The 20,158-nt window shown below is 45.1% G+C and overlaps 1 protein-coding gene across 3 annotated transcripts in view; it reads left to right on the top strand.

Annotated features, from left to right (window-relative positions):
• The window catches only part of EHF (ets homologous factor), a 35,528-nt gene that overhangs the window by 8,462 nt on the left and 6,908 nt on the right, over positions 1-20,158 (top strand). Inside the window, exons 1-6 of one of the 3 annotated variants that reach the window (XM_004682929.1) lie at positions 789-974; positions 10,950-11,049; positions 14,671-14,916; positions 16,877-16,939; positions 19,396-19,464; positions 19,577-19,645. In XM_004682929.1, the coding sequence (XP_004682986.1) occupies positions 10,953-11,049; positions 14,671-14,916; positions 16,877-16,939; positions 19,396-19,464; positions 19,577-19,645 (544 nt within the window). In that variant the 5' untranslated portion in view covers positions 789-974; positions 10,950-10,952. Of the gene's footprint in view, positions 1-788; positions 975-10,949; positions 11,050-14,670; positions 14,917-16,876; positions 16,940-19,395; positions 19,465-19,576; positions 19,646-20,158 lie in introns of those variants that run through there. The other 2 variants (XM_004682928.2, XM_004682930.2) reach the window with 2 other exon arrangements.

Below are 20,158 nucleotides of genomic sequence, written 5' to 3'. Positions count from 1 at the left end.
TCCTGAGTAGAAGCTATCCTCCAAGGACTTGTGATTTTCAAATTATTCATGTTGCTGGGGATGGGATTTAGGAAGTCTGTGGGAGAGGCAAGACTGAGATTCAGCCACACGGTGTCTCTGCTTTAGGAGGTAACCCATGGACCACACCTACTCCCTAAACCATATTGACTTTCAGAAGACTGTGGTTTGGGTTTTGATCGTCTCCCGGCAGGCCCTTCTCTGCCCTTGTTAATCTGATTCATGATCTTGGCTGGTTGGAGGCTGGCCATGTCATTCTCCAGGTCTTGGACATCCCTCAGTGCCCTCCCAGAGCCAGCCAATGGAAAAGTACAGTGTCTTCTGCCTTTTGGCCCTGCCAGCTCAGACTGACCTATTTGATACTGCCTTTCTTTTGAGGGAGTGGGAAGGGAGCATCCAGACTGAAAGCACAGGTTTTTCTTTGGTTTTATAGGAAAAACAAATTGGCATGAATGTTCAGTCAAACCAGCTCAGGCTGTTTGGGCAGATGCCTTTCTTTGCTTTTTTCTGTTTATTTTCCAACAAATCAATGCTTAACTGCGTTGTTATCGGAGCAGAGAAACAGGTGCAAAAAAATAACTCTGCTGCCAACTCAAATGAAAAGGTAGGGCTTATCCCCTCTGGGAGGTATTCAGAAGATAACAGAAGCCCCTGCCAGCTACTGAATGAACAGCTCTGTTTACGGTGGGTTTTATGTTAACAACTTGCTCCTAGCCCTCCGACACATAAACACGCCATTGTCTTGGAGAGAGACGTTCAGCCATACAGACAACCAACTGCTTTATTCTGCTCTGAGTGGGGATTGGTTTTGGCTGCGATGTCTTTGTGAAACTCAGGGGCATTAGCCGGTCTGCCAACTCCATGTCTAAGTCAAGGTTCCCTGTGAAGGGCATGGGGCATGGGGTTGCCGGCGAGAAGAGGATCCATCCTGCTTTTAAACATAGTTGAAGTTCAAGGTCGGTTCTTTCCAAATGCCAGAGCAGATTGCCCAGCTCTCTCTGCTCTTGTTCCTTTTCTGTTCCCAATGGCAGGTGGGGACTGAGCTCAGACGACTTTGGAAAGAGCTACCATTGCTTTGGAAGTAGTATCCTTACTGAGTAATCCACTGGACCAGGGCTGTGGCTATATATATATATATAAAGATTTATTTATTCATTCATACAGAACTGGGGTACAGGCCAGAGATGCTGAGGGTGAGAGGATTCACCAGGGGAGCAGAACAGGCAGATCGAAGAGGTACACTGCTGAGGGGAGCAGCAGACGGGTCAGGAGAGGTCTGCCACACCATGTGGATCACTTCAGGGGCAGGTGGGGATCGAACTCATGCGGAAGTGGCTTAAACTTCTTAGTGCAGTGCTTTAACCCGCTGCGCTGCCAGGGAGGGCCCTATATATACACACATATATATTTAACTGTTGTGTCCTCAGCATCTAGCATAGTGCTCAGAATTTAGTAGACATTTGATAAATATTAATAATTAATATTAATAATTAATAATAAATAAATATTGATACCTACTGCATAAAGATTTCTTGATGTTTGCTATTGAAGGCTAAGACACCAAATTTCTTGGGTCCAAGGTCTAAAATCTAGGGTGGTTAAGTTATCGTTTGAAGCGATCAGGTCAGGGTGGGATGAGTTAAAGGGTGACTCAGTTGGTCTCTAGATTCTCTTGATGCAAGTAATTATGGTAAAAATCCTATGCAAATTTTGTGTTCTGAGTTGGGTTTGTTTGGCTGGCCTTCAGAGACTCATACTTCTAAGTAGCCAAGTCTTATTGAATTTAACAATTTGGTGATACTGAGCATTAGGAATGACTTTGTTTCAAATTGGCAATAATCCATAGACTAGGCTCTCCACCAAAGGATTGGAGTTGTGTTCTCCAGATTAAAGTATTGTCTCTTACTCTTCAAGGATTTGCTAGTGCTTATGAATATTTCCTTCAAGTCTGATATCTCCCAGAGTTAGTCATCTGGTGGGAATTGAGGGAAGGCAAGTAGGTGAGTCTATGACCAGACATTCTGTGAGATAACCCTAGGATTAGATTGAGAGGTTCTTAAAATGTAGATTCTGATTCTTTGGAGTGACCCCAGAAAACATCAACACCTCCATAAGTGTTGATACAAGTGATCTGTATCATGAAACACTTATCTGGGCTCTTTAGTCAAGTAAGAACATGAGAATAATCCGGGGTATTCCAGTTTACATCAGTGAATCTTTCCAAAGACCTACTAGACCTATGATCACAATCAGAAAGGAGGCTTGGTTGTTGGTTTCTTTTTTGGCCATGCGTTCTTAATTCAAATTCTTGATTTGGTTTTACAATAGAGAAAGGGGCATAGTGATGGGAGAGATGTGGAGATTTAGGGTAGAAGGGAGAATGGTGAATTTTTTACTGCATTACCAACCTGAGGCCTGAAGGCCTGTGAAGCATGCAGCATAGTCTCTATTTCAGCAGCCGATGTGGAGGAACCTCTTGATGCTGGGCTCACCCATGCCGAGAAAGAGATCAAGAATGGGACCTTGTTGGCCTCCTCTAATTGGTCAGATTAAACTTGTCCCCCAAGCCTGACTCCTGTGAGATGTTACTTAAGTTTCAACCCAGAGCGTTCAAGAAATATTTCTTCACCTATGCTGTCCTTTGATCTGGGAAAGGTCAGTAAATGCTCTTTAGAAGGGCAGAACCCACAAAATACACTCAAAACCGGGGCTGAAAGCATGTACTTTTGGTAGGAGAGCCCTAGCAACCTTCCATGAGGCTGCTTAAGTTTTGTGATCTTCTAAGATTCATGGCTTGTGCCAGTAGTCACAGTTTATCATAAATGGATGGGATTGGTAAAAGCCCCAGGGATCATATAGGGTCATCTTGTCTTTTGATCAATTTTGGTGCCTCTCCACTGTCAATATCTGCGTGTTGTCTGGTTCTGGCACCAAGAATGATAAAGATCAGCATAACATGTATATTTCCAAATAGTTTATAGTTTACTAACTATAAACCTCCCAGCCCCACATCACCGCTCATGAAAACGCATGAAAGCTCAGGAATAATACTTCTGATGTTGCCCCTGGGAACATGAAATATCTGTTTCAAAACATATTATGAGGGTATAAAATTACCTGCAATGTAAATCTGAGAAGATCAAAAACATTCCCCAAGCGTGATTCACATTTTGATTTATCTGAGCAACAGAAATGATTACCTGAGTTACATTCAGTGAGATTTTTCACGTATGTGAATTTTCCTTTCTTCTGTTTGGGAGTAATTCTTTTGAAACGACAGTCATATTAAAACAGGAAGTTGGTAAATGATTGCAACATCCTGAGGGTAAATGCCATGAATTCACCTGCTGGTAACTTTGATTAAGGACTGAGAATGGTTTGGATATCTCTATCATCACAGCAGTAATTATTTTAAAATGCCTAATTGCTCCTCTGGTTTGAGGAGTAAAAATACACAGCAGCAGCCAATTCAATGGCAATTTGAAGATAATGTGGTTGATTGAAGAAAGGATCTGGGAAGCAGGCAGACCACCGCTTTGGCTCTCTGTCCTTTGGGGTGGAGACAGGGAGTGTAAGCATGAGCAGTCACCTGGTAGCTCCCAGTTTCTCTTCACTCCTGCAGTGGGGACACTTTCCTTTGGTCTGCAGTCTAATTCTCATTAGCACAAGTAAGTATGAAGCTGTTTATTTCCAAAATATAAACTAGGACTAATTTTATTGCATTATAGGGGACTATTTCTATTATAGATATATGTATGCATATGTGTATATAAATATAGTGTGTCTGTGTATATATCTACACATACACACACGTATGTATATATTATATATGTATTGTTCTATTTTAATGGCTCAAAGAGTATCACGGATAAATCTGACCCAGGTTTTGGGCGATGAACATATCAGCATATTTTACAAGTGGCCAAATGAAGACAGCTTTGTGTTCTTCCACCCTGAAAGGAGCTTTTGGGTATATTGGGGAGAGTTGTGGCCTCTTCTGACAAAGAGAAAAGAAGATCTCGATTACAGTCCCTGTGTGATTGAAAGTATCAGAGATTTTTATGGCCTTGGTGGCATTTAATAAAGGTCTGAGGACTCAGATGACGGGGAGAATCTGTGCTTATGTATGAAATGGGCAGGGTGTGGGCTGGTGAGGAGAATTGAGGGCAAATTTCCTCTCTAGCGTGTCATGTCCTTCTCAGCAGAAACTGGCTAAGTCCCCAGAGTTTATTCCTAGGTAGTCTGAATTTGAATTTTCTGCTAGATACAATCCTTGTTAAGCTGTGCAAACTTGAGCAAGTTTACTAACCTCTCTCAGCCTCTTAGGTTCTCTGTTAATGACATAATGCCTTATACATATCTTGGGAGTACTGAATGAGATCACGTATTTAAAATTATTAGCAGACTCGCACTTGTTGCATATTCAAAAAGCCCTAGCTACCATAGCATAGCTACTAGCATTACTCTTTTTTAAGATTTATTTATTTATGCTCATAAGAACTGGGGGGTGAGAGAATTCACCAGAGACAGAGTGGGGAACAGAACAGGCAGATCTACTGAAATCCACTGCTGAGGGGAGCAGCGGGCAGGTCAGGAGAGGTCGCTGTGCCATGTGGGTCAGCTCCCTGACTAGGAATTGAGCTCATGTTGCAGTGGCTTCAGAGTACTTCATAATGCAGTGCTTTAACCCGTTGTGCCACCGGAGAGAGCCCACCAGTTTTACTCTTATAGCATGTAGTCCAGAATCTCAGTAACCCTATGCGGAACAGGACATAACTCCCTCCAGCTGAACAGGCCCATGCTGGACTGTATCCCTGCTTGCTGGGAGGTTCTTTCCATATATTTAAGAAGGGAGGTATGTTGGGCAGTTTTTGGCCTTGTTAGAACTTCTGAAACTGGGAAGAACCTCCTGAAATCTGGGATGCATGACTCCAACCTCCTAGGAGACTTCCTGTGCTCCCTCCTTCCCCTCACTATTCTGCTTCCAAGTAAGCTCAAATTGCAGAATCTATTTCCTTCCTTCAACTTTTTTGAGAAATAACTGTGGTGGCTGAAGGCAGAGGCCTTGCTTGAGATTAATTTGGCTCTCAATTTCATCAATACAATACAATCTCAATTTCATTCAATACAATAATAGTAACAACATAATTAACACCAAGCATTATTATTACAAAAACCAACTGACATTTACTAATTGGTTTACTCTGTGTGAAACACTTTTCTGATTATTTTGCACCTATCCTTTCATTTGTCCTATAACTACCCTTTGCATGTCATCTCCATTTTATAAACAAGGAAACTGAGGTCTGGATATACTGAATCGCCTGCCCAAGCTTGCCACACCGGTCAACTGGCACAGGACTTGAGCCATCTCACGCCAGACCCTGGAGCTCCCAACAATTATACTCCTCTGAAAAGTCTACCTGGACCCAAGAAAGTCTCCAAAGTCAATGAACACTGTTAAAGAGAGATGTGTGATTTGACCTGATAAGAATAGCTAACATTTTGGGGGTGCATGCTATGTAGGAGGTAACATGTCAGGATATTATAAACACTCTCATTTAACCTGCATGTTGACTTCAGCTTTTCCACTTTTTGTCATATGGAGAGACTGAGGCTTTAGAGAGGTGAGGTCTCCCCAAGGTCCACACAGCCAGCTTTAGAGCAGAACCAAGGTCTCAGCCCTCACCAGATGACCTCCTGCTTTTCCTGGCATTGAGGAAACAGCGGCACTGGCTTGGGTTTGAAGTTCCTCACCCATTTGAACATGGTCTTCTGACTCAGGTCTTCATGAGAGTCAGTCACTGAGGCTGGGCTTCACCCTCTCACATCAGTGCCACTGAGCAGGGTGGAGAGGTGGGACTCAAATACTAGCGCCAGGTCTAGTGCCTGGCCTTCCTACCCTGCCCCTTGTGTTCTCCGCCCATTCCCACTGTGGGGCCGAGCTGATGTTAAAAGGGAAACTAATCTTTCACAAAGGCCTGGAGGAGAAGTGGGCGCAAGGCTGGGGGTCATTTCTATGTGGGTGGTGAGAAGCGTCCAAGTGTTAAGCAATGAAGAGTGTTGGGAGTTTGTGTTGAACCTAAAGTTACTTGTTAACAGGGTGGCCTGCCTCTCTTGCCCCCACGCAGACAGTGGACACCCCAGCAGAGTGCCCAGTGCTCTGCTAAAGTGGGGCTTAAATGGACGAGACCCTAGTGACCTAGCATTCCCAAGGGAGCTCAAGGGCAAATGGGCCTCAGCAGGAAGCCTGGCTGAAGTGTCCATCTGTCCGGCCTGCCGGGGATGACAGCAGGTGCAGCTCCTCCTCTTCAAATCAAGAGCAGACCTTTACCTGCAAGACTGACTGTCTTTGAAACTGCTGTGTGGAGGGGATGTCTTGGGTGAAAGTAAAAGAACAGTCATTGAGGGCCCAGGGTAATTACAGTTCCCTGCGATTGTTCTTACTTACACATGAGGAAGCAACAAGAGAATGTGTAAGGAAAAAAAGCACTGGATGATCCAGCATTTCCTGTCAATCTGGGTTTGAAATACAATTTACAGGGTTGTGTGTGTGTGTGTGTGTGTGTGTGTGTGTGTGTGTGTGTAGTTTTTACTAGCCCAGGGACAATTTTATGCTGCCTCTCAGACTCCTCACCACCTGGGACTAGATGAAGGTGGGCCCACTTTATTTTCAATCTCCATATATGAGGCAACTATTCTCTGTACCAGGCACTGTGCTAGGGGTTTCAAAGTCCCTTATCTCATTTAATCTTCAGGTAGGTCTAAGTGGTAGTGCTGAGTCCACACTGCTCCCTTGGAGAGGAATAGAAGCTGAGAAAGGCTAAGGAACAGCCCAAGGCTGCCCCACCAGAGAGGGCCAAGTCTGAGCTGTTGCCTCCGAGGTTTCGCACTTAACCAGAGTATCAGCCGGGGTGATTTGGTCCCGTGGGATGATGTAGGGGGAGGGACAGCTGCTAGCAACTAGTGGAGTTTGGATGCCGCCAGATGTCTTAGAAATGTACAGACAGGCCCCTTCCCCCCCACCCCCCGAAACAAAGAACCATCCCAGAACAAATTGTCAGTCATACAGTTGAGAAACTCTGCTTTTCACTTAGCACAGATGACTGGGGGTCTCCCCCAAGATTCCCTCAGGAGCTAGAGATGGACAGAGGCAGGTCCTTGACCCAGCTGGCTTTTGACCCAAAGGGTGGAATCTATTTTATTTTTACTTTGACTTTGAGTTTACTTTTTCCACTTCTGGAAGAAGGGAAATATGTCTGAGTAATGCCTTGAGAATGAATACTTAAAGAAAGAGAAGGAAATGGATTTTTTTGAAGTCTTGTATGCACAACAGACCAAACCCCCTGAAACCCACTGTAATATTTATCTTTAAAAATAGTCCTTAGGTTTCAAGGACAACCATGTCTCTACACCCCCACAACCCTCTTTGGCACAAGTGAAGAAGTTGAGTTGGGAAAGGGTCACATTCAAGGTCACATGTTAGAGTCTGGATTAGAACTCAGACCTCTGAGTCTCTACTTCACATGTTTGGTAGTATCCCCCCGCCCCCTTTTTTTAAAGGAAATAATAAAAGCCATGCTAACGTTGAAGCCAGAAGCTTAAAGGAGTACAATAAATCATCTTCCTACTTTGTAATTAAAAGGATTACCTTTTATATTCCATAAAGTAATCACTATATACCATAGAAAGTCTATTCATATATGGGGGTATGAGTGAGTTGGTTATAATAATCCCCCCCCTTTTTTTTTTTTTTGGTTAACAATTCTCAAAGCACTTTTATTATCCATTATCTTATTTGATCTCCCCAACATCCTGCTAGGCGACAAGTCCCCATTTTATACTTAGAGAGCTGGGCCGCAGAGGGGCTAGGATTGCTGAAAGACCTTCAGCTACCCCAGTCTGTGCCCGTGGGCCTGGAGCACCCACCCTGAGGCCCTGAGCCTTCAGACCCTTGCTGGGTCGGAGACGCTGATCTTTCCTCACAAGCCTGGGTGAGCTCAAGTGAACTCTGACTCACTAAGGGTTAAGCCACATAAACTCTTTTATGAGTAGTAACCATTTACTGTGCCCTGTAAAAAATGGGCCCCTCACCATGCTGGCTGCTTTCCCTAGGAAAGGGGGTACGAGCAGGGAGCAGTGCTCCTGGACGCAGGCAGGCCAGCCTCTTGGGAGCCAGGTGGTGACGGGGTACCTGCAGCCTGGTAGTGACTTTTTGGGCTGGGTTCTAGATGGATCCAGAGGGTGGTGATGAGAACAGCACTGTGCCCTGAGTAAAAAGGCTTGTGGGCTTTGGTCACCAGCAGGGAAGAGGCTCACACCGTTCTGTGACATTCACTGACATCTTTCTCACTACCTGCTAAACTCGCTGTGCACACGAGTTCATCTTATCCTCCGGCACTGTGGGTTGGGGGTGAGTCTCACTTTACAGAAAGTTGTTGGCCCACCAGACTTGGAACCTGCTCTAGGTCACACTTAGCAAGCAGGGAGCTGGGGTCTGAGCTCACATCTCCTTTATGCCAAAATGGGGGTACTTAGCTCTCACCCCATTCTGCCTCTGGTTGGAGGAAGATGTAAAAAGAAGCCATGAGATAGCTGAAGAGGCAGACCCTACTTGGCCTGGGCAGGTCTCGCTTCCTTAGAAATGGCCACTTTGAAACAGCCCTGCAGGCAAATCCTTGTGGAAGAATTTCAGGAAAGGCTTTGCATCCCCTGCACCCCTACACCTCTGCAACTCTCTGCTCCCCACTCCCCCCCCCACACCCCCGCCCCCCAAGCCTGGAAACCCAGTTCCGCCAAGCAGAAGGGCTGGGCTCTGAGCTTCAGCCCTCTCAGAGTTAAACAGTAACCTTTCTACCGCTTGTGGTTGAACAAATTGGGAGGAACATGCCCAGCCTTGAGCAAACAGGAGACCGGCCATGCCCTCCCTCCCTCCCCCCTGCCTTGAGGTTTTTGTCTGAAGTCCCCCATCTGAGTTTCTAACTTAGGGAAATTGCTCTAGAAAGCCAAATGGGAAAAAAGCCCAGTGATTGTGAAAAAAGGAAGGTCTGACTTGTATTGGTTGTCCTCTGAGGGTGAGACTCAAGGAAGTTTCTGGAAAGAAATGTGGTCACTGTCTTTAAATTTGTGCATGGGGAAACTGAGGCCCAAGTTTCCTTGAGGTCAAGGAAACTTGGCCCAAGGAAACTTGGGGAAATTGGTTCAAGTTTTCCAGAGGTGGTAACTCTCCTTATGCTAAGATCTGCCATGTAGTCATGCCCTGCTTTGTGCCAAGTGCTGGAGGTATAGAAACTCACTTAATCTCCAACCAGCACAAGGTAGGTATGATGATCTGTATTGTCTGATGAGAAAGCTTGAGGTTCAGGGAGGTTCATGACATATCCGAGTTAGGCCTAACCTTAGTACCTCGAATCCACCTCAGCTCTTTTAAGCTTTGAAACTCTTTCCACCATATAGAATCCAGCTCTCCCCTTTCCACCGGCGTGATCCCTCACTATACAACACTCTTCATCCCCATGCTCTCTTCCCTTCTCTGTCTTCCACTTAGGCTGGATTCAGTCCTAATGATTTGCCTACTAACCACAATGGTGTTAATTATCATCATAAATGCTCCTGTCTAGCCCAGTTCAACTCGTAATCACCTGTGCTCTAGCATAGTGCCCCACCTAGTAGAGAGCTGATAAAAATGTGTTGAATCTGTGAAGACATGAACACATGTTCATGCCTTTCCCAGACCCCTTGTCTCTCTTCTCAGTCCCTACACAGAATCAAAGGACCAGTAGCTAAATTAGAGGGAGGGGTGCTGAGGATGGCAACTGCTCTGGTGAACAATTTCAATCTTGGGGACAAGCGGGAAACTCAAGGATGCAAGATTTCCTGAAGCAGGCAGAAAACTCCATCATCTGTTGTTAAGAAACTAGGCTTCTCTCCCCGCCTCCACATTTTAGAAAGAGCAACTTACTTTTGGAGATCTGGGGTAAATATTCAGTTGCTTTCTGGAAACAAGTTACTTTTCTTTGGAATGACTGAGCCCCATTCTGGGGCTGCAGGCTGAGAGGTGGAGGCTACCCAGTGAGAGCACTGCAGGTACCAGAGGATCAAGGAGAATATTTTAAAGGGTAGAATGTTTGCATTATTTAAAAACTCCGAACAGGCTCACAAAAGAGTGACTCTGCTCTTGGGTCCTTTACGGAAAAAAACAATTCTCAGACTGACAAAGTCCCCTTGACGTCAACTTCGAAGCTTCCAGGTGTCTCAAGGAGAAGGGAAAGCCAGTCAGGATGCTGACCAGGGAGGATGGGAAGAGGCAGTGTCCCGTCTGAGAAACCAGTGGACTCCTGATTATTTTCACGGAGCCCTGCTTACATGTGGCAGTGGCCCTCTGAGACCAGCCTGCCCACGGTGCTCTCTGCTCTGAGGAAACTTGCCGGGTTCTGGGTGTGGGGCTGCTCGGCGGCTGTGTGGGGACACCCTGATGACTGATTTCCGGTTGGGGGTCCCAGGTAGGGACACTTCTGCGCTACCACGGGCTTCCATTTTCAGTGATCCAATTCCACCTTAAATAAAAGATTTAGGCATTTTCATGTCTGTAAAAAGAAAGGAGAAAAGAAAAATAATAATGAAACTTGGATGTTGGCCAGGTTCGCCCTGGGAGCAGGTATTGCGTTTTCTTCCCGCTCCGTTCCCAATCAGAGATTATTCATTTATGAATGGGTGACTGTAAAAACTTGCCTCATGCATATGAAAATTGAACCTGGAAATTGTTAATTGCCAGTGCACTTTGCTTTTACTGTAAGGGCTGTGGCAACATGTTTTGGGGCAATGGTTGGAAAGACGAATTTTTGTGTTTCCTAAGTTAACCCTGTCATCTCTACTCTCCAGTGACATTTGCCCAGAGCACTGACTAACTGGGCTATTTGATCTCCCTGCAGATCATGATTCTGGAAAGCGGTGGTGTAATGAATCTCAACCCCAGCAACAACCTCCTCCACCAGCAGCCAGCCTGGACAGACAGCTACCCTGCATGCACCGGTAAGGGCCCAAGTGAGTCTGGGTCTCTCTCCAGGGGCTTCTTCCTTGACTTTAATTAGGCTTCACTGACCAATTTAAGGATGGAGAAAACACAGGTTTTATTGGACAGGGGAAAGGTTAAGTTCTTCATGCTAGAATTGTCTACAGGTCATAGGGCTCCAGACACCCATTTGAGATGCTCCATTGTGTCATCCCAGTATTCAAAGTTTTGAGTTGGCAGCCTGGTGGCAAGAATGGTAGGAGAGATGGGCAAAGGGAGACCACCTGCTGAAGCTTTTAGCAGTGTTCGATGGGGAAATCAAGATAGAAGATAAAGGTGTCCATGTATGTATGTATGTGTAGCATGGAAGTTGACAAGGGGCGAGTTATAGCAACTTAAATGTTCTATTTCATTTTCCAGTGACTCCCTCTGTATGGGTAAAGGAGACTTATTAGGGGAAACCAGATGCCTTTCTTTGACTAGTTGGCCGCCTAATTATGAGATCAGGTGCGGTAATCTAGAATCTATTGATTAGAAGTGGGAGGGCCTGGCTTTGGGGCTTATAAAGGGCTTGGTGATCAAACCCATGGCTTACTGTAGAAGTTGAACTGAGTAAAGTTGTTGCTGAATCAGGGCTCCACACCCTGCTGGGATCAGGCAGATTGCTGTGCTTGAAGCGACAGTGGGCTTAAGAAGCTGGGCCTCCCAGCCTCATCTGGCTGCCTGTTACCTCACAAGAGACTTTCCTTGCTCCCCTCGGCCTTATGGTGACAGCAGGCAGGCGCAAGAGTGGGTAGATGATGGCTGGGTTATAACCTCCAACAAGAGCTGGTTCCTGTGCCTCTCCACATTTTTCAATTTGGAACCAAATTCAAGCCAGCCAAAAGCATGTTTGAAAGTGTGAGCAGATGATGATCTGTTATTGGATCATCTCTCCCACCAAAGTGCTGCCCTTTTTGGGCAGTGACACTCAGTTGTAGGCCTCAGTTTCTCTGTAGGAACTTCAAAGGAGGATTCCAACTAGGGCAGGGAGCTTCTTCTGAATGAAAGATGCTGCCATCCCCAGGTCCTTAGGCCCCTGGTTACGGCAGCATAAATGTAAGGGTCACTTTTCCTTCCAGAGGCCCTCAAGCTCCTGGTCATGAGCAGCAGGGTGCTAGATGCCATGTCCAGTGCTCCTCCTTGGACTTCTGACCAATCTCCTGACCTTCAGGAGAATTCCCAAGTCAACTTTAGACAAAAGTCTCTAGTTCTAAATCCTGAGACAGCACCGCAAGGAACTATCCTTCAATACAGGTCATACAAGTTGAGGGGAAAGGTTATACCAGGTCTGGTGTTGGATTATTTAGAATTGTTGCTTCTTATTTGCAAACCCAGGGTTGTATGGTTATTGTGACATGATTATTTTAGAAAAAAGATTGAAGCCTGGGGAGTTGCAAAAAAATATAACAAATCTTTAGACACCAAAAAATTGGGGGAAATGGAAGAACCTTGTCTAAGTTCGTGAACTTGTATTTTAAGGAATATTTCTATGTAATTAAATTTTGGAATGGATTTGTCTAAGCCTTGCTCCCCTTCCTAGTTTCTGGCTTAGGTCTGGTCATGAGACAGAAGGGTCAAGCACATATTATGAATGGCAGGTACAAATGAGGCAGTCACCTTCCCCCTATATGACCTTGACCTGCTTCTGGTGTGTCTAAGGTCTGGAAGCAATCAATAGCTTGTGTGTGTTTGTGTGTGTGTGTGGTATGAACAAAAGTAGAATTGGGTAAAATATTCCCCCATCATCTTCACCTTCTTGGTGTTGATGGCTAGGCCATGAGAGTTGTGGAAATCTAACCTTTTGGGACTCTGGCTCTTTGCCACAGAAACTGTATCCACTGACCTGGCACAAAATCATCATGTGGAAGCTTGTCAGGAATGCAGAAACTCAGGCCTCACCTCAGATTTAGGGAATCAGAATCTGCATTTGAACAGCATTCCCTGGTGATTCATAATCACCTTAGAATTTGAGAAATACTGATCCAGTGTGACCTTGAAGAAAAGTTAGGGGCAGTTTTCTTGTGCTACCTTCTCTTCCACTAATCCACCTTCAAGTCTGGGTATATCTAGGTGTCCTATTCAGCTGGATTTTGTTCCTTGAGCTTGGTGGATGGCAAAAGTGCCTTTCCTTTTACCCCTGTCTCTTATCATTCCTGGAAGATTGTGCTTCTCTTGATTTCTGTTTCGAAGCCACGTATGAGCTTCTAGCCCTATTATTTGCCCCCAGAACTTGGCTTTCTGTTTTCCATCCCCTCAGGTCTTTGGATTATTTGTGAGGTTTCCTGATATGAGTGCAAGAGAGTCACATACATAGATGTTAAGCTCACTAATAGTTTTTGATTTGAAGGATCAATATTGATTTGAAGGATTCCTAAGCTATTTTTCTTTTAACAACAGAGTCTACTAAATAAATATATAAAGATCACTTAGGATGGCAAAGTCTCTCATGTAGTTTATAGAGGTAATCCAAAGATGCGTGCAACAGAATCCATGACCATGAGCAGATACTGTTCAAAGTAGAATAGGTTGTCACTTAGAGACCTGTCAGGAGAAGCAGAGCATGACAAAAGCCATTAGGGAGAAGACCAAGTGTATTCTTGAACATGTGAGAGTCCTCAGAGTAGGTTGGGGAACCTGTGATGGCTTTATGGGGTGTAGAGTCTGCAAGCTGGGTAGGACTTCAGGGAATGATTTGGTGAAATAGAAACTGAAAGAATACCATATAGAAAAAAGACAAAAATCACGGGTCACTGAACAAATAGCTCAGTGCTTGGCTTGGTAGGTTTTAATTTAGCTTTTTTGAATCTAATTCAGGGGGAGTAACTGGTGGTAACTTAGTAGGGAATGGCATGACAGTAGAAACCAATGTGGTGGTGTATCAGCATAATTAGCAAATAGATAATCTGGCCACTGAGAAGCCAAGGAATGAGAGGCAAACAACACTTAATTTCAGTGGAATGGTGGAACAATGACAAGCTTTCTCCTGACTTCCTTAAGAGCTGGCTACAAAGAGGAGAGTCTCTGTATCCAGCAGCGTTCCTTATCAGGGATGACAAAAGTTGGACACCCTCAAAGTGCTATTTCCTGAGATAGAGACGTAGAAGGGGCTGCCAGTTACTTATGATTTCTAGATTCATTTTTTGGTTAAACTTTAAATTATGTGTGTGTTTGTGTATGTGTGTGTCAGGGAGGGAGACAGAGCGAGGGAAAGAGAAGAGAGAAATAACTATTTGGGTGTGGACAGTAAGCTTGTAAATTGCTGAAGCTTTCATGATATTTTGGGGGTGGGTGGGAGTGAGCTCATGAACATAAAAGCATTTCAGCCTCCTGTCCTCATCCAGCACCCAGGGTGAAGTACCACGGAGGCCATGAAGATGCACACAGGCTAAATAAGCATTCCTCTTCCCCCACCATGGTGGGAAAAGAACCATCTCCTTCTCAGAGATGGGTGATGACCCCATGACCCTGTCTCATGCTCCAGCCCCCACACTGATGCCCAGGGACTGTGGTCCTGTTCCCCATGACATCTGGCAGCCAGCGAGCATCCCCTGCCCAGAAACAACTATGCTTCACTCATGGGGATGTCTCCTGTTTTACAGTTTCCAGTGGTTTTTTTGGAAGCCAGTGGCATGAAATCCATCCTCAGTACTGGACCAAGTACCAGGTGTGGGAATGGCTCCAGCACCTCCTGGACACCAACCAGTTGGATGCCAGCTGCATCCCTTTCCAGGAGTTTGACATCAATGGCGAACACCTCTGCAGCATGAACTTGCAGGAGTTCACCCGGGCGGCAGGCACCGCGGGTCAGGTCCTTTACAGCAACCTGCAGCATCTCAAGTGGAACGGTGAATATCGCTCTCCTTATTTACCAGGAGCTGGCTAGAAGGGGGAGACACAGCAGCCAGCAAGGTTCCTTGTCAGGGATGACAAAAGTTGGATACCCCCAAATTACTATTTCCTGAGAAAGGGAAGTAGAAGGGATGTGAAAGAAAAGGTGTGAATGAGTTTAGGGTGTGAGGTGTGTCTAATTGCTTATAATCACCATTGTAACTTAATTCTCTTCTAGTGGTTAATTTTCAAGCTGACGAGGGGTTAGCTCGGCAGTCATAGAATACTTGCTACTCTCAGAAAATCTTTCCCTTTAAAATGCTTGTTAAGATCATCATGGGTTTTTTTGTTTGTTTTTCTAACTTCTAGACCTAGGTTCTTGCAATAGGGCCTAAGGGTGTTAGAATATATGCCAGATTAGATCCATGTGGGTGTTGGGAGGGAGAAGGATCATAGCAGATTTTCAAAGTTCTGTGACCCCCAAATGGGACTATAACTAACAGTCTGGACATATGTAGGGTATTTCTGCAATGATTCTGGAATGGGTGCTGTCCTAGAATCCCAGATGTCTTGGGGCCTCACCTACCATACCAGCCACTGTTCTAGACACTGTCCATTGTTGTCAACTTATTCACATACACTACACACACATTCTATGCTGGCTTGTAGACATAGTAGGGTACGTGGGAACTTCCCTGCCCACATCATACCAGCTTTGTCTTTGATAGCAGAACTGTGTTTGGGCAGGTACTTGGGTCTTCAGGAATAGACAATCCAAGTCTGTGAACCGGATTCAGAACCTGAGGGGGGCTATCAACACAGAGGAGGGCCCACCCTAGCTGGAACAAGCAGCCAGCGGCAGCCATTTTGGATGACATCATGCAGCTCCCGACACTCCCTTCTTCCCACTCACCTCACAGGGGTGGTTGCTCATTTTTCTTTTACTAGAACCAAACCAAACAAGGCCCTATAAATAACCCCCAGGAATCTTCAGAAAGAGCAGACTTACACTTGAAGAATTAAAAATATTTGCATCCCCACCTCCAATTAAATCCACTCCTTTAAAGCTTTGCCCTGATTGAAGCCTGAGGTTGGGAGGCTTGGGAGGTGCTGTGACCATCTTTGACCTTCCATGACTCGTTTGCCCCTACTGCATGCTGCAGTTGTTTCAGTGCCTAATGCCTGGATTTCTCACTTTATCTTGAGTAGCTGTTCCATTAATTTACAGTTATGAACTTACACTAAGTATGCTAAATGAATTGATTCATTAATGATCTTATGAGAAAATAAATATTGTACCCATCTTATAGTTGGGAAAATTGAAGGTCAAGAGATGTCTGCTCCTGAAATATTCACAATCTGACCGGGGAGGAAGAACATGCTAAGCTCTTTTAAATGTATATGTGTGGCTCTACTTAGGATACATCTAGAAAAGAGTTGCAAGGCATAAACAAGGGACTCAGCTGATTTATGAAGACATCTCTCATAGACTAGATCTGATCAAGATGGGTTTGATGAAATTTAACATCAAAGAAGAACGAAGCTAGTTAAATTAAGCTGGTTTTCTTATAGTTTCTTTTTCATCTTTCATAATATTTTAGTATGAGAAAGCACCTTAGAACCTCTTTAATGACTGTATTTAATTAGATTCACCTACATGTACAGATAAGCGAATCAAGACTCCGAAGGTGAAGTACCTTGCAATTCTTAGTGGAGGACTCATCTTCTTTCTGAAGTTCTGTTTTGACCCTGTAAGACGCCTTCTCCACACAGTGCCAAATAATTTCACACCTGGCTTGGGGCTCCAGGTGTGAGTTTGTAGATGCTGAGAGGGAAGCCCTCTCACATTAACCAACAGTGGTGATCAGGCAGTGGGAGGGGCAGAAGTTCTTCCAAGAAACCAGTCCTGTCCTTATTTAAGCATCAACTTTTGGCTTCATCTCAGCTCACTCTACTTTCTCAATCCACCTTTCACAGGCCAGTGCAGCAGTGACCTATTCCAGTCCACGCATAATGTCATAGTCAAGACTGAACAAACTGGTGAGTAGTAGCAGAGAAGAGAGTCAATTTGACGGGCTGAGCTCTGGAGAGGATGATCCATGGCAAGTGTAGGGAGAGTGTAGGAGCAGGATAAAGCTAGAAAATCCAAGAAGGCCTCTTTTCTTATGGTCTCTATTGGGCTACTTCCTCCTGAGACTCATTCCCTGCCCTTGGAACTAGTGACTACCAACTATTTTTGATTTCTAGATGGATGGTGAGCCTAGTGTTGCCTTCTTTCTTTGCTTCCCACCACTAGCAAAGCCATTGTCTAGGGTCTTGTCCACAAACTAGGAAAAATGCCGAATCCCACTGTAACTCTTTCTCACCATGAAGACAACAGGGGATTGAACTTAGCCAAATTAGGAGAAGCAAGGAGAGAGAAGAGAAAGGGAGACGAGAAGAACTTGCTATTGGAATTCTCATAGATTCTGGGAACTTTGGAGCTTCTGTGGGGATGTCCAAAGGCAGTTACAGAACCCAGCTCCTACCTTGTGTGTTTTTAGCAAAGGACACTATTCTGGGTTTGAGTAGGGTAATCAGTTACACAGGTGCTTTCTTTCAGTCACTTGGATTTGCAGGGGCCATGGGTGGTGGTGATTCAGCAACTGCCCTGGGGCCTTGTACCAATCAAAACTCTTTGCATATTTACCTTGGCCTATGGCATCTCAGCCTAGGGGGAATATGCAAGACCCCAAAGCCAACTGGCCATGGTAAAACCATGCAGCTGCCACTGCTCCAGGCCCCTCTCTACACCCACGCCAAGGGGATTGTGAACCATGTCGGGTGACCACATTAGCCACAGGCCTCTCTGAGAACTGTGTGCCAGTCACCAAGGACAGAGTTTGATCTAGAGGTGATTTGTGAATCACTCAGGCCAAAATTGGCCCCATGCAGTTATTTAATCTTTTATAAGGGGGCTAGTTTACAATTATTAAGGGGAAAATCAATAGCTGCTAAGCATATTAGGTTTTCCTAGCTCTGCCATTCTCCCCAAAGACCAGGTTTAAGTTACCTGGATGGTTTGTGGTTATGGGTCAAACTCCACTAGAGGTGGACATGGTCTTGGCTCAGAGGGGAATGTCCCCCACCCCCTCCATGACTCAACAGAGAGCCCCACTGGAGGAGCCAGGGTGGTATTGGAGAGGTCCCAAATAACTTGATAATTCCTCCTTGACCATCCAGACATTCTTGTGTGGCCAGTTCAGTAAAGCTGAGCCGAAGGGTGGAGGTGAAGGTCCACCCTGGGAGGAGGGAGTAGAGGCTCACAGAGGGGCCAACACCCCCAAACCTTTTTGGTTCAGTTTGTTTTCAGAGACAACAACAGGTGTACGAGGTGACCCAACAAGAGAAAGGGTGTAACCCCAAGAGACTGGGCTTGGGGTGCCCAAACACGTAGCTATTAGTTAAAATACCAGCTAAATCCCTATGTCGTAAACAGGAGGACTTAGCCAGTGAGTCAGGTTTTATACAATTTATCTGTAAAAACAAAATGCAACTTGGCCAGTAACTTACCACCCAGGCCCTGACATTTGGAACCTGGGCAGGAGGGGAGCTGAGGGCAGCTTCACTCTGTGAAGAGGAGAAAGCAGGAAGTTCCTGCTGGGGACGAGGTGTGAGTGCCTGCCAGATCTTACAGCTCTTGGCCAGCAGGGACAAAATTGCTGCTGTTGGAGACCAGCCCAGATCTGGGGGTTGTGTAGGAGTTAAGCTGCATTTGGGGTAGGTGGTGGGGAGTTTCCTTAGGATCTGAGATCTGACGAGTCAATCAGCATGAGATGTACTTACACAGGGAAGGGGTTGGGGGAGGGGGATTGATTTTCTTCTTGAAGATGAGGTAGTAAGGCCTGATTCCTAAAAGTTATTTGTTCATTTAGTAACTCTCTCCTCCCCTTCTCCTGACTTGTTTTGGGGATTTTGTTTTACTTCTAAGCTAATGGAGTAGCTCTGAAGGGAGGAGACTCTTAGCTTGAGGAGAGAGTATCTCTCTGCGAAGGTGCTGAGATAAGATGGACAAGAAGTTTTCTGAAAAAGGAAATGATGCGCATTAATGATGGATTTATTTATCCTTAAGAAAGTAGGCTTTTTCTAGTATAATCATACTAAACTGTTTTTCAGTAGAATGCAAGACAATGCCAAATTCCTGAACCCACCCCTTGCCCAATGTGGGTAGAAACTTCCTGAGGAGACAAATGCATTGGTCTAGGACAGGGCCCTGACTTGCTTACAAATGTAACAGGTGCAGAGCCCATGGCTGGGCCTTAGCAAAGCCTGTTTTCCTCATAACATTGGAAGAAAAATGGGGTAACATTATAAAGAAACAGGTGGCTGAAGCAGAATTTTAGTCCTTCTTTTGGCGCCTTCCTTACTCCATCTTTTGATGAACACTATTTAGAAAAAGCAAAGTCTTTACCCAGGGGCAAAGATGGCTGACTATTCCCATTTTCTGTCCTTTGTAGAACCTTCCATCATGAACACCTGGAAAGAAGAAAACTATTTATACGACACCAACTATGGTAGCACAGTAGGTAACTAAATCCCAAACACTTAAGGTCTTTTCCATTCTGATTCTGTCGAATAGCCATGAAGTTTTATTGTAAGGAGGGGTTTTTTACTGTCTTTTATCTTTTCATTGTATAGATTTGTTGGATAGCAAAACTTTCTGCCGGGCCCAGATCTCCATGACAACCGCTGGTCACCTTCCAGTTGGTGAGTTGCCCTGACCTCTGGGATTGAGTGTGCCACAGGCAGGTACTTACTGAGAGCTGATGAAAATGACCCACAGCCTAAGGTGTGCCTTTGCTGGTGGCCTTCTGAGGAGCGGAGTTTTTAATATAGGTCTGCTTCTGAGCCAATAGTTGTAAACTCAGAATGACTGGCCCGGATGACTCTAGACCAAATGTTTGTATCATATAAAACTAAGTCATCCTCTTATGATAACAAAAATGTTCTTTTCAGAAAAAATTTGCTCTTGGGAAATGATCTGATAAGGTTTTTCATACTTGAGTAGAAGGGAGAAGGTGATATCTAATGTTTTTTTTAAGGATTTATTTATTTATTCATACAGAACTGGGGTACAAGCCAGAGATGCGGAGGCTGAGAGGATTCACCAGAGACAGAGTGGGGAGCAGAACAGGCAGATTGACGAAGTACACTGCTGAGGGGAGCAGCGGGCGGGTCAGGAGAGGTCTGCCACACCATGTGGTCACCTCCGGGGCAGGC

This window comes from Condylura cristata, unplaced genomic scaffold, assembly GCF_000260355.1.
Source record: "Condylura cristata isolate star-nosed mole 26May11 unplaced genomic scaffold, ConCri1.0 scaffold00015, whole genome shotgun sequence".
Lineage (NCBI taxonomy): Eukaryota > Metazoa > Chordata > Mammalia > Eulipotyphla > Talpidae > Condylura > Condylura cristata.
This window is presented reverse-complemented; position numbering and strand designations above follow the sequence as displayed.